Source organism: Podarcis erhardii (genome assembly GCF_964252035.2).
Source record: "Podarcis erhardii genome assembly, chromosome: 18".
Taxonomy (NCBI): Eukaryota; Metazoa; Chordata; class Lepidosauria; order Squamata; family Lacertidae; genus Podarcis; species Podarcis erhardii.
This window is the reverse complement of record NC_138516.1, coordinates 2,086,403-2,099,448: the sequence shown is the minus strand read 5'-3', so window position 1 is coordinate 2,099,448 and position 13,046 is coordinate 2,086,403. Positions and strand designations below refer to the sequence as shown.

Genomic DNA, 13,046 nt, shown 5'->3' with positions numbered 1-13,046 from the left:
AGAAATGTTTTTGCCTGGCGCCAAAATATACAGTGGACGCTTGGGTTGCGAATGTGATCCGTGCGGAATGCGCGTTCGCAACCCGCATCTGCGCATGTGCGGGTTGCGATTCGGCACTTCTGCGCATGTGCGATTGCCCAGACCCAGAAGTAACCTATTCCAGTACTTCAGGGTTTCAGCAGACTGCAACCCGAAAAAACACAACCTGAAGCGGACGCAACATGAGGTATGACTGTATGTCATGGGGGAGAACATTCCAGCAACGGGGAGCCACTGCAGAAAAGGCCCTGTTCTCGTGTTGTCATCCTCCTGACCTCATGGGGAGGAGGCACACAAAGAAGGGCCTCAGAGGATGATCTCAGGGTCCGGGGCGGTTTATTTGGGGAGAGGCGGTCCTGGAGGTATTGCGGTGCTCCGTGCAGTGGGCTCGTTCCTCAACACACATCTCTTGATCCTCCATTTGGTCAAGCAAAAATCACAGTCGGAGTTGAAGGGCACATTCTGCACGGGGAAAAACGCTTTCCAGGAGGGCATGCAGAGCCAGTGAGGGCCATGGGTTGGGACAAGGCTTGCGGGGAGTTATGAGGGCCAGGCAGAGAGGTCCCAGGGGCCGCATTTGGTGTCTTCTCCACCCCCCACTGTAGTCACGGACAGAAGTATTTCCGAAGGGGAAGTTTTAACTGCTCTTACATGCTGCTGATTGCTTAAGAGGTGGTTTGGATGTAGTGGGGCAATTTTTGAGATCTCGGCCTGTCGAGGCGTTCCGGTGCTTTTAAGATCAAGGGCTGAGATCCGACAAAGTCAGGCTCAGAACAGACCCACTGGCATCAATGGAACGAGGCAGGCCTGCAGATTTCAACAATCTATTAATAAATTAACAAACAAACATTGCTCCCCTTGCCTATTTAAGTATGTATTGTTGCTGAGCTGAAAATAAGATGGAGAACTTCCAGGGACAGGATGGGACCAGAGAATTCGGGACTATTTTCGATCAAGAGGGAGGCAGGAAGAATTCACCTCTACCTCCTCCAGGATTCCCAAAAAACAACTACCCTCTAAAATCTGTGCGTCTCTGAGTTTTAGGACCCGGTTCTCCAGCCTCTCCCTTCTGCAAATGTGTTCAGCAATATGCATTGTTTTTTTGGGGGGTGGGGGTCAGTTTGGATGATGTCCCAGGTCCCTTCCAGTTCTTGAGATCCTATAACTGTTGGGGGGGGGATGCACAAATTTCTGTTTAGACCGCCTTTTCTGTGATGTAGGTATGATGTATCTGGGGGGTGGTCTTAGGTTATACCCCTTCTGTGATGCATGTATGATGTTTCTGGGGGTGGTCTTGATCTACAGTGTAGCAATTTCAAAAGTCTTTATAAGGCCTTGCGCACCATTTTTCTGGGTTCCTCCTCCTCTCCTGCGGGTGAGGGGAGCACCCTGTTGCAACAGATCAATAAAGATCAAGCTTACTAGCTGCTTTGCTTCTCAATATTCTCTCCTACCAATAGGGAACCTATGTAAGGACTCTATATGGACCCTTGGATACCCCATAAGGGAAAAGGGCAGTTTTTGTTTACAACACACGAGAGCAAGCTCTTTGGCTTTTATTCCTCTTTTATTCCTTTTCTGATTTCCATATATGCCTTGGGGAGGGTGAGGGGACGGAATGCACATAGGCCAATTTGCTGATGTTTAGGGATTTTTATAGAAAAAAGAATTTGCAAATGGGCGAGGAAATGCGGTGGGGTTGAGATGAAGAAAAAACAGGAAGCCGAGAGAAAGCAAATCGGGAGGGATTTCTGGAGTTCCTCAGATCTGGCTGCTAAACCCAAAGGCCACGCCTGCCTTCACTGAAACCCTCGTCTGCCCCCAAGGAATTTATTTTGGACGTAGTGATTCTTGATTTATTGTGGATTGCTAACTTGTTGATCACCCTCACTTGCAGATATTGGAAATGTTAGAATATTATACATTCAAGGAACTGATGAGCGGCTAGCCAATGGTTCAGGATAATAAACAACAACAAAACATTGCAATAAGGTTAATTGCAAGGAATGTGAATTAGAAATAACTGGGGAAACAATGCAGCAACAAGAGGAAACGATGGACACATCGAGAACGGAACCAATTTTTGGAAAAACTGTATGGAAATTGCTTTCATTTGTGGTTGATTTTCAATTTGGCAAAGAAGAAGAAGAAGGGGGGGGGGGCAGAGGAGAAACCATAGTCTGCCCCTTTCTTGGTGTGGTCACTGTTTGCAAAAGCATCCGCCATCCACATCTTCCAGATCTTATGCAGAACACAAGAAGGTCTCTTCCTCTGAGGTTTGGCTTCTGCGGCTGGAGAGCTTCGGTTTAAAGGAAAGGGGAACTGAGGTAGCTGTGTTGTGAGTGTGTTTGTGTGTGTTGTGAAACCTGTCTCTGCGTTTCCCAGGACATGGTTTCGAAAAGGCGGCCAGAGAGAGGGGGCCCCACAATCAGCCCCAAAGCAGTGAGTTTCCCCCCAAAAATGGCATGTCCTGCGGATCGCTAGGTCAGCGGAGGGTGTCTCCCGCTGCAACTCTGTATGAGTCTCCGTTCCAAGCCTGGCCTCCTTTGAATCAGCAAGCGCCCCACCCCGGGCAAGACCGCCGCCACCCGTGGGTTTCCTGTGTCACACGCGAACTTCAGAGGCAGCAAGGAGGCACACTTCCTGTGGTTGAAGTTAGAGGAGCGATCAAGGGCCTAGTCCTCAGCGAGGTGGCAAATTCGACTCTGGGGAGTGCCGCTTCAGAGTGTTGCAGGAATTTATGTATAAATCGGGGGCGGGGGGTTGCCCCTCCAGCAGATATCATGCACATGCAGCCCACTACCAAAACCAGCACAATCACTTTTATGACTTTTGTGATTTGCCCCCACAAAACATTTCATCACAGTTTCTTCCTATCTATTCAAAGGGCCTTTGCTGCACGATACCAAATGTAAGAATTCACTGATAAATGTCTCTATGTACTGGCTCACTGGGAAAACTTCAGAAATTCATATAGACCTGTGAGCTCAGCTACTTAGCAGCCCCTCTGCCTGAGTGATAATTCCTCGCATCCTGATACCTGAGTGCCAGACAGGGAGCCATTCCAGAAATAACAAACCCAGATGAAGACAAAAGGGTGTGATGAACTTGGCTGGGAAACAGAGAAATGTAAATATCTCTTTTGTTCCACTTGATGGGTGTTTGGTGGAGGGCAAGGGGAACCATGGGGCAGGGTCCAGGATGCTCAGATTACTGCCTCCAGACCTCCCCTTTCATGATGTAACCATGATGTATTAGTGATGTAGTTTTTGGGGGTGTAACATGGGGATGAGCAGCTAATAAAAGTTTGGGTTCTCTTTTGTTGGGGGCTTCCATCTTGTTCCACCTTGTGGCAGGTGGGAGTCCTGTCGCGACAGTCTTCAATAAAGACCAAGCTGACTGGCTGCTGTTTTGCTCTGGTATTCCTGGCTGGTGCCCTTATTTTTTGTCCAAGGGAACCCTCAGATTTCTCCATTAACAAGGGGAAGAACCTCCAAGTGTCCCTATTTTCCAGAACTTACAGAAGCCGTTCCAATTTCTGATCTGATCCTGGAATGTCCTGCTTTTGCTTAGGACGTCCCAGTACACATCGGAAATATCTGGAAGTGCATTCTTGACCTGTGACGGAGGGAGGTGGATAAAACGAAAGTTGGCATCCAAACCACTGAGCCAGCTCTCTCACAGAACCATAGAGTTGGATGGGACCCCAAGGGTCATCTAGCTCAACCCCCAGGGATCTTTTGCCCAATGTCGAACCCACAACCCTGAGAGTCTCACGCTCTACTGACTGAGCAGTAGGTAGCTCATATCAGCTGCATTGATTTATCTATTCGTGTTTAGTTTTAAATGTATTAATGATTATTCTGGGCAACTTACAAACATTGCCTTCCGGGGTGGGCGGGGCCAGAGGGAAAAGTGGGCGGAGCAAACAGAAACATTACAAGAATGTTTTAGCTGGTGTCAAAAAAGGGACAGGCGTCTGTTGTCAATAGGCGGGGAGTTCCAAAGACCGATTTCTTACAAATGAGGAATGGGTATTATGTGGCAGCTGTTGACAGGCCCAGTTCTGCAGATAGAAGAGGTCAAGGGGGTGCGTATGTGGTATGGCAATCCCACAGTTTAGGGGTGGCTTAGTTTTAGGGATGGACATGATAAATATTCCTTTCTCTGAGTTTCTTATCTGCCCAGATTTAAGTTCTCCACCTTTCTGCATCAATGTGGATCCTCGTGAAAATACCCGTGCAAATTCACCAGAGCTTTAGTGCCAATTTCTCCAAATATGCATGTTTTCTGTAAGCCATTTCCCCCATGTTATTTCCACTATTATAGACACCTGTGTGCACACCTGTAATTATACAGATTTTGGGAGTTGGATCACTGCATTGCAATATTCATAAATGTGCAAATTTCAAAAGATCGCTGTAAATTTCGGTCTTGCAATGTGTAGGTTTGCATTAAGCGAACCAAATTCCTCCTCTTCCTCTTTCCTCCTTTGGGTGCCGTACTCTTTTCAAGTCCTCATTTAAAAATGCACACATTTTAAAATACAAGCGCGAGAAGGGAAGCTGGATCGGGGCCCCAAAAGGAAGCCCATAAGCAAGAGCGAGTTACACAGTTTCCTAAAGTAACCTTTCCAAATGATGTTTTTCCCCACCTACCCTCCCGCATTGATGGGTCTCTAGCCTCCTCTTCTGACCTCTCCATTCTGTTTTCACACCTCCTACGACTGTCACTTTTCTTCCAGCCTCTCATACTGTCCACACCCCATGCTGTTAAGCTATTATGGGATTGTTTTGGTGTTTCTGGCCTTCCACACACCCCTTAAGATCTTTTGCCTATCTGCAAACCTCAGGGGTTACTCACAGTTTACTGATATTCCTGTCTTAGAATCACGAAATCGCAAAGTTGGGACCTCCAAAGGTCATCCAGTCCAACCCCCTGCAATCCTGCCCACAGCCCTCCCTGGGTGGGCTCGAACCCCCAACCTCCTGGTTCACAGCCAGACGCACTGACCCATTTGAGATTTTTTCTCTCTGTGAGTGTAAAGAAGAGGCAAATTGGCTCTCTCTCCCTCTCCCTCTCACTGATCAATCCATGCACACAGAAAGCTAGCACGCAAGAAGGTTGGCACGCTAGTGGAGTGCAGGAGAAGCAGTCCATCGCTATCGTCTCGTGTGCTGCAACTCTGGCACGGGAACCGCCATTCGCCGCAGAATGCACAAAGAATGCAAAATTAATAAAAAATAAAATTCTCCCCTCCTGCTGAACCCCCTCTCTCCGCAGATCTCAATTTCTGCCGTTCTTGGGTGTGAGGTGGTTCTTTCTGTTACGCTTTCAGGTCGGACTAAATGTCAGGAACTTCCTAAATATCAGGAAGAACTTTCTGAGAGTCAGAGCAGTGGACAGTGGACAGTGGACAGTGGAACGGGCGGCCTAGGACTGTGGCGGACTCTCCTTCTCATTCCCAAACAGAAGTTGGATTCTTTATCTGCGTTTCCTGCCTTGCAGGGGGCTGGTCTGGATGACCCTTGGGGTTCCCTTCCAACTCTACACTTCTATAAGCTGGAGCTTTCAAGCAAGTCAATGCTGGTTTAATTGTTATGTTGGTATTAGAACCTTAAACAAAGCATTGCTTGACATATAAACCGATTTTTTATGACAGAATGGAAGTGTAAAAAAATGGAAGTGTGAAAATTCCCGAAGGCTGTCAAAGCCACTACTTCTCAATTTTTGCAATGTATGGATCATTTTGTAAGCAGGAAAATGAAACCTTCATAAGCACAGGAATAGCACCTCATCTAACCTATGGGAATGGGGGTGTTATTCCGCTGCTTTCCTTTTTCTTATGTATTTTGTGTTTTTATATTGTGATTTTATGTTGCAACTGCCCTGAGACCTGCGGGCATAGGGATGTATAATAATAATAATAATAATAGCATATAAAATTTTATTTCTTAATTGAATTATTAATTATTATTATTTTTTTGTGGATAGCTGTTCAGTGGAAAAAGCAGGACGGAAAGACTTCGAGTCACAACCTAAATACATACAAAGAGATGTTTCACTTCCTGTTGTTTTGAACCTGCAAAGCTCAGCCCCCTGCGTGCTTACTCAGAAGTAAATGCTGCTTTGCCCACTGTGGCTTACTCCCAGATAAATATGCAGAGCAGCACTGAGCGGCAAACTTTCTTCCCACCCAAGGGCCGCATCTCCTCCTGCAAAACTTTCTGGGGGCCAGCAGTCAGAGGTGGGCGGGGCAAGAAGCAAAGTGGGCGGAGCACCAGAGGTAAACCCCGCCTCCTCGCCATAGCCAAGTTTCCACACACCCCTCTCTGTCTATCCTCCATGCAGGCAAGTGAAAGACAGGATTGGGGTACGAAGACACATTCCCAGCCGTGGGAAAATGCTCAGGGGAGGGAGCATGACCTGGAGAGAGAGAGTACATTTCCGAGGGCCAGACAAAGATGTGTGGAGGGCCATTCCCAGACACAAGGGGTCTAAATTGAAGCTAAATTGAAACAGGTGCTACTTATGTAGGTTTGAAGAAAGCAAAGCAAAATGTGAAAACAGTGTGTTTGTCGGCTGTTGAAGGATTGACAGCAGTCACTTCCCCCCAACATTTCTTGGGTGAAAATAGGAACTCCCTATTCCGTAACCACAGAGCCTAGGACTTGCCGATCAGAAGGTCGGCGGTTTGAATCCCCGCAATGACGGGGTGAGCTCCCGTTGCTCGGTCCCTGCTCCTGCCAACCTAGCAGTTCGAAATCATGTCAAAGTGCAAGTAGATAAATAGGTACCACTCCGGTGGGAAGGTAAATGGCGTTTCTGTGCGCTGCTCTGGTTCACTTAGTCCTGCTGGCCACATGACCCGGAAGCTGTACGCCGGCTCCCTCGGCCAATAAAGCGAGATGAGCGCCGCAACTCCAGAGTCGTCTGCGACTGGACCTAATGGTCAGGGGTCCCTTTACCCTTTACCTTATTCTATAACAACAACAACAAGGCATCTGCGGCATTGCTCTGTCGGAGAGGAGCATCACGGAATCACAGATTTGGAAAGGACCACGAGTGTCATCTCGTTCAACCCCCTGCAAGGCAGGAACCTTTTTGCCTAACGTGGAACTCGAACCCGCAACCCTAAGATGCATGCTCTCCAACATTTCTCTCATGAAAATAGAGACTCTGGGCGGCTTCCAACATATGTAAAAACATCATAAAAACATGAAACGTTAAAAAAACTGCCTTCAGGGGTCTTCTAACGGTTGCGTAGCTACTTGTCTCCTGGGCTTGGGGAGGCACAACTCCAGACCCTCTAACATTTCTCTGATGAAAACAGAGACGTCCTAAGGAAAAGCGGGACATTCCGGCATCAAATCAAAAACTGGGACAGCTTCTGTAAATCCCTGGAAAATTGGGGCACTTGGAGGGTGAATGCCTGGCTAGCTCCGTGCTGACAACGCCAAGGTCGCAGGTTCAATCCCCGTATGGGACAGCTGCATTGCAAGGGGGTTGGGCTGGATGATCTTCAAGGTCCCTTCCATCTCTATGGTTCTATGGTCTGACTTCATTTCCTGGTGATGCTAACCTTCCACAGCAATTAACGCCACCCAAAGTGGCCTGGGGGGTGGCGAAGGTGCTGAGATTCCTCTCGGATGCCTGTGACAAGAACTACAACCCCCATTTCCCAGCCTGGAAAGAGAGAGCGGTTGTTAAGCCCCGCAGGCTCCAGGAAGTTCTCAAGCAGGAAGGCAGAAAACAACCCCTTGGCAGAAAACAACACCAAAATCTAGTACTCCAAGGTAGACTGCCCTTGCACGGGGAGGCTCCAAGTTGCTGTCAAGGTGGATCTCTGTTAAGGAGAGCTCTGCTGGGTCAGAGCAAAGGCCTGCCAGGTCCAGTGGCCGATCAGACTCATGGGATCAGATAATCGTAGGACTGTAGATTCGGAAGGGACCTCCAAGGATCATCCAATCCAACCCCGTGCAATGCAGGAATCTCAGCCAAAGAGATTCTCTCCCTCAAGCCCACAAGCAGGGTGTGAAATGAATGAGGTTAATCCCGAGACACGGTGATTGCTACCTCTCCCGCTCCCTCTGGTTTGGGTTCTTTGAGGTAGACTTCCTTAGATCATGGAGGTTCCATTGCACCAATAGCTATCGAGAGATCAGCTTTCCTTCCCCAAATCTCTGCAGTCTAGTGGACATTACCACATCTCCTGGCAGGGAATCCTGTCAGTTAGAGGAACAGGATTTTCCCCCAGCCTGTGGACCGGCATGTAGGTCCCTCGTGGGCACTTTGGGGTCATGAGGCAGGGCTGGTGACCATCCCGGCTTGTGGGGAGAGTCATGAGGACTTCATTCAATCTCCAGATTATCCACTCACTGCCTGCTTTCGCAGTGGGTGCGGTACACAATGCAGAACTTACACAACTGGTCTGAGATTCTGGCCTGCTAAGTTTGTTCATTCTGAATCGATTGTTCTGAATCTCCTGATGGGTAGGGATGCCCCAGGGTCCGAGGATCACGGGAGAGGGAGAACAAAAAGTCATTTCAAGCCACTTTTTCCCTACTAATTTTAAACTCTGTGTTCTAGTTTCAGTGTGGCTATGCCCCAGAAATACATCTGAACATGGACCCAATTGTTAAGCATGTAAGGTCAAAAGAAGCAATTATAATTTAACAGTTTTCATGTTACTCTATTTTATCAAAGCAACTAGAAAAAAAATTATGATGGGAGGATCTCACACAGGTGAAGGGAAGCAGTGGGGAGGAGGGTAGGGTTAGGTTGAATTTTGGGGGAAAAATTAATATATGGATATAATAGATTCTTGTAGAATAGTAATATATTGTAACCAGAAAAGAAGTTTAAAAGGGGAAGTACCGGTAAATGTACTTTTAGTATTTTCATTATTGTAATAGTTATTATTATTTCTTATCGGTAGAAGGCAATGTTAATTTAGGCTACTTTGTTTTGCTGTCTGTATAAATTTTTTTAAAGCCAATAAAAAAAAAAAATACATCTGAACCTGGACCCAAATATGTGCCAGCTGGGAGCTGAATGTGGGATTTACTCTGTCTTTGATTAGCACAACAGAACGTCAGGATAAAGCCATGTCTCGGTGGGAGCTGGAAGGGCCCTCAAGGATCATCTAGTCCAACCCCGTGCAATGCAGGAATATGCAGCTGTACCATAACAACACACAGTACAGTGAAAACAGCATCAAACAGAACCTGCCCTTCAGTAGTTTGAAACAGGGCTTCTACCTCAGATCGTTCAATGGGTTGGTTTTGGGAAGAAGATTGGAAGAAATTCAAAGTTTATTTGCAGAAACATTGCAAAATTAAGGAATGTTAGAAGGATGCTGGAATGAAATAATGTGGTTTTAGTGGAAATGTTATAAAGGATTAAGTAAAAATAGATTGTTAATTGGTGAAAGGAGAGAATGTAAAGTTACATCATATTAAGATAAATTATACAACAAAAATTGGGAAAGATGGAAAGGATTTGCTGAAATAGCTAACTGAACTAGAATACAAAAAAGGGAGGTGTGAGGAGGTCAAGGAAACAAGCAAATGAAAGATAAGTTATGGGAAGGTTCGATTTGTTTTTTAATTGTTTCTATTTTTCTGTTTTTTTATTGTGATGTGTTGTCTTGTTTTTGTTGTTTTTTCTTCTTTTCTTTTTGTAACCTTTAAAACTTCAATAAATATTATTTAAAAAAATCAACAAAGGGTTGGTTTTGTATTCACTGTTAGCCAGAGTAGACCCCTGAAGTGAGTGGACATGACTGACTTAGGCCTGTGACTCTGAAAGTGTCTACTCTGAGTAAAAACCCAGCGGGATACGACTGATGGATGCCAGTCAGAGTGGCAGGGGAGTGAAAAAGAGCAGAAACCACATCATGGACCTCACAAGGACTAGCCACTTGAGCTGCCCAGGCACCTTCTGGTGCCGAAACACATACAACTGAGGTCCCAGCCCAGCACTTCTGCAAGTTGCTTTTGGGACGAAGGCTGCAAGCAAGGCCTGCTGGGTTAGGCGTCTCCTCTGGACAGGGAAGCTTAATTTTGCCTTTTTTATTTTTAGCAAACCAGCTGAAGAACACCACCCACCCTGGAATGAATCAGGAGGACCGAAATACACATGTGTCTGAATTGCACATCCTTGCACCGAAAAACAGAATCAGCACACCAGACACAGAAATGCCAAAATTCCTTTTTGCCTGGGCAAGTACAACTTAACCCATCACCTCTGAATACACACAAACAAACACACACATATTTATAATGGTGCTGCCTATTTTATCTGAAATAAGTCCCCATCGACTGAGTTTTTCAGTAAGCATGCTGAGGACTAGAACTTTTGTTTCCCTCCCCAAATTCTCATGCCAAGTGGATGCCAAGCGGCAACTTTCCTTCAAGTAAGCCTAGCAGTTTAAGCAACAAGTGCCATGCAATTTGTCAGGGAATTTGGGGTGTGTGGGGGACTTACCCCTGCCGAACCCCCCTCTCTGACGCCAGACACCTCTGGAACTCGGTCCATTTTGAGCAGTGCAAGCTGGGTGGCAAACCAGTTCCTGAAACAGGATGCCACAGCTCAGCTTGCCACCCTGAAGCCCAGACTTACCATGATATCTGCTCTGACCACTCCCCAGGTTGGTGCTGAGACCCCCGCAATGGGTCACTGAGGTTCTCTGTGGGTCATAGACGCATTCCTGGCGCAGGGCAAGGAGCAAGCGGGGAGAGATCTTGCAGGGTGAGCTTCAGAGCTGTGCAGCTAGCAAGAGAGAAGTGGAAGCTCACCAGAGTCACAGCAAGTTCCTCTATCCGGCCCTCACCCCCCTCCCCGCCTTCATCTCCCCCTTACTTCCTCCTTCAGAGTTGTGCAGAGTTGTGAAGGTGACAGGCCTCAGAAGAGGAGTCAGTACAAAACTGCACTTTTATTTCGGGATGACACTCTCGAACCCAGTGCCGGAATAGAATCGTAGAATTGGGATCCAAGGGCCATCTAGTCCAACCCCCTGCAATGCAGGAATCTCGGCTGAGTTAATAGTTAATTGATCTCTTTCCTCCAAGTTTCCTGTTCTGGAGGGGGGGTTTAATTTTTAAAGAAAACCACACATACAGACACAGGCCTGGAAATGAGGCCAGATGAGGAACGATTGAGGGAACATAGAATCATAGAATAGAATCATAGAGTTGGAAGAGACCACAAGGGCCATGGAGTCCAACCCCCTGCCAAGCAGGAAACACCATCAGAGCACTCCTGACATATGGTTGTCAAGCCTCTGCTTAAAGACCTCCAAAGAAGGAGACTCCACCACACTCCTGGGCAGCAAATTCCACTGTCAAACAGCTCTTACTGTCAGGAAGTTCTTCCTAATGTTTAGGTGGAATCTTCTTTCTTGTAGTTTGGAACCATTGCTCCGTGTCCGCTTCTCTGGAGCAGCAGAAAACAACCTTTCTCCCTCCTCTATGTGACATCCTTTTATATATTTGAACATGGCTATCATATCACCCCTTAACCTCCTCTTCTCCAGGCTAAACATGCGCAGCTCCCTTAGCCGTTCCTCATAAGGCATCGTTTCCAGGCCTTTGACCATTTTGGTTGCCCTCCTCTGGACACGTTCCAGTTTGTCAGTGTCCTTCTTGAACTGTGGTGCCCAGAACTGGACACAGTACTCCAGGTGGCACTATTTCTTCCCTTGATCTAGATGCTATACTCCTATTGATGCAGCCCAGAATTGCATTGGCTTTTTTAGCTGCTGTGTCACACTGTTGGTTCATGTCAAGTTTGTGGTCAACCAAGACTCCTAGATCCTTTTCACATGTACTGCTCTCAAGCCAGGTGTCACCCATCTTGTATTTGTGCCTCTCATTTTTTTTTTATTTTTTTTTTGCCCAAGTGCAATTCTTTACATTTCTCCCTGTTAAAATTCATCTTGTTTGTTTTGGCCCAGTTCTCTAATCTGTCCAGGTCGTTTTGAAGTGTGATCCTGTCCTCTGGGTTTGAGTTTGACCAAACTGCGGGAGGCAGTGAAAGAAGACAGGAGTGCCTGGTGTGCTCTGGTCCAGGGGGTCATGAAGAGGCAGACACGACTAAACAACAACAGCCTGGAAAAGAGGAGACTGAGAGGAAACACGATAGCTATCTCCAGCCCTAGGAGTATTCAAGGGAGCTGTGCCTGCAGGAAGAACTGTGAGGGGAGGGACTCCATCAGACAAGGCCTCCTTCCACCTGCCTTGCTCTACCCTCTAGTCCCTGCTTTGCAATGTGTATTGTATTATTTTATGTACTGTGGCTTGCTGTTGTCTTATTGATTATAGCTTAGATATTATTTATTGTAACTGTTGAGTGGACGTCTGTTTAACTTTTATATGTTGATATTGTTATTTTATACTATTCTAATGATTGCTGAAGGGATGCGGGTGGCGCTGTGGGTTAAACCACAGAACCTAGGACTTGCCGATCAGAAGGTCGGCGGTTTGAATCCCTGCAATGACGGGGTGAGCTCCCGTTGCTTGGTCCCTGCTGCTGCCAACCTAGCAGTTCGAAAGCACCTCAAAGTGCAAGTAGATAAATAGGTATCGCTCTGGTGGGAAGGTAAACGGTGTTTCCATGTGCTGCTCTGGTTCGCCAGAAGCGGCTTAGTCCTGCTGGCCACATGACCCAGAAGCCGTACGCCGGCTCCCTTGGCCAATAAAGCGAGATGAGCACTGCAACCCGAGTTGGTCACAACTGAACCTAATGGTCAGGGGTCCCTTTACCTTTACTAATGATTGCTGAATGTTACTTTTTTGGTGTAGGTTGCCTATTTTAAAATTGTTTTATTATCACACTTTTGTATTGCATTAGATTGTTATAAAATGTACATTTTTTGTTTCTTCAGCTGGTAAACCGCCTTGAGTATTGGAAGATAGAAAGACGGTATACAAATTAAAAATGATGATGATGATCTTCAAATATCTCAAGGGCTGTCACATGGAAGAGGGAGCCAGCTTGTTTTCTCC

General features: G+C 46.7%; 1 protein-coding gene and 1 long non-coding RNA gene across 2 annotated transcripts in view; one reads left to right on the top strand and one right to left on the bottom strand.

Annotated features, from left to right (window-relative positions):
- The window catches only part of MYO1F (myosin IF), a 56,448-nt gene extending 45,585 nt beyond the window's left edge, over nucleotides 1-10,863 (bottom strand). The window contains exon 1 of the mRNA XM_081846062.1: nucleotides 10,663-10,863. Coding sequence (XP_081702188.1) covers nucleotides 10,663-10,665 — 3 coding nt within the window. The 5' untranslated portion in view covers nucleotides 10,666-10,863. The remainder of the gene's footprint in view (nucleotides 1-10,662) is intronic.
- Nucleotides 7,900-10,298, top strand: LOC309332801. The gene is made up of 3 exons (XR_014152334.1): nucleotides 7,900-8,071; nucleotides 8,629-8,685; nucleotides 10,123-10,298. It is a non-coding gene; the product is annotated as an uncharacterized lncRNA (long non-coding RNA).
- Nucleotides 10,864-13,046: the final 2,183 nt, after the last annotated feature.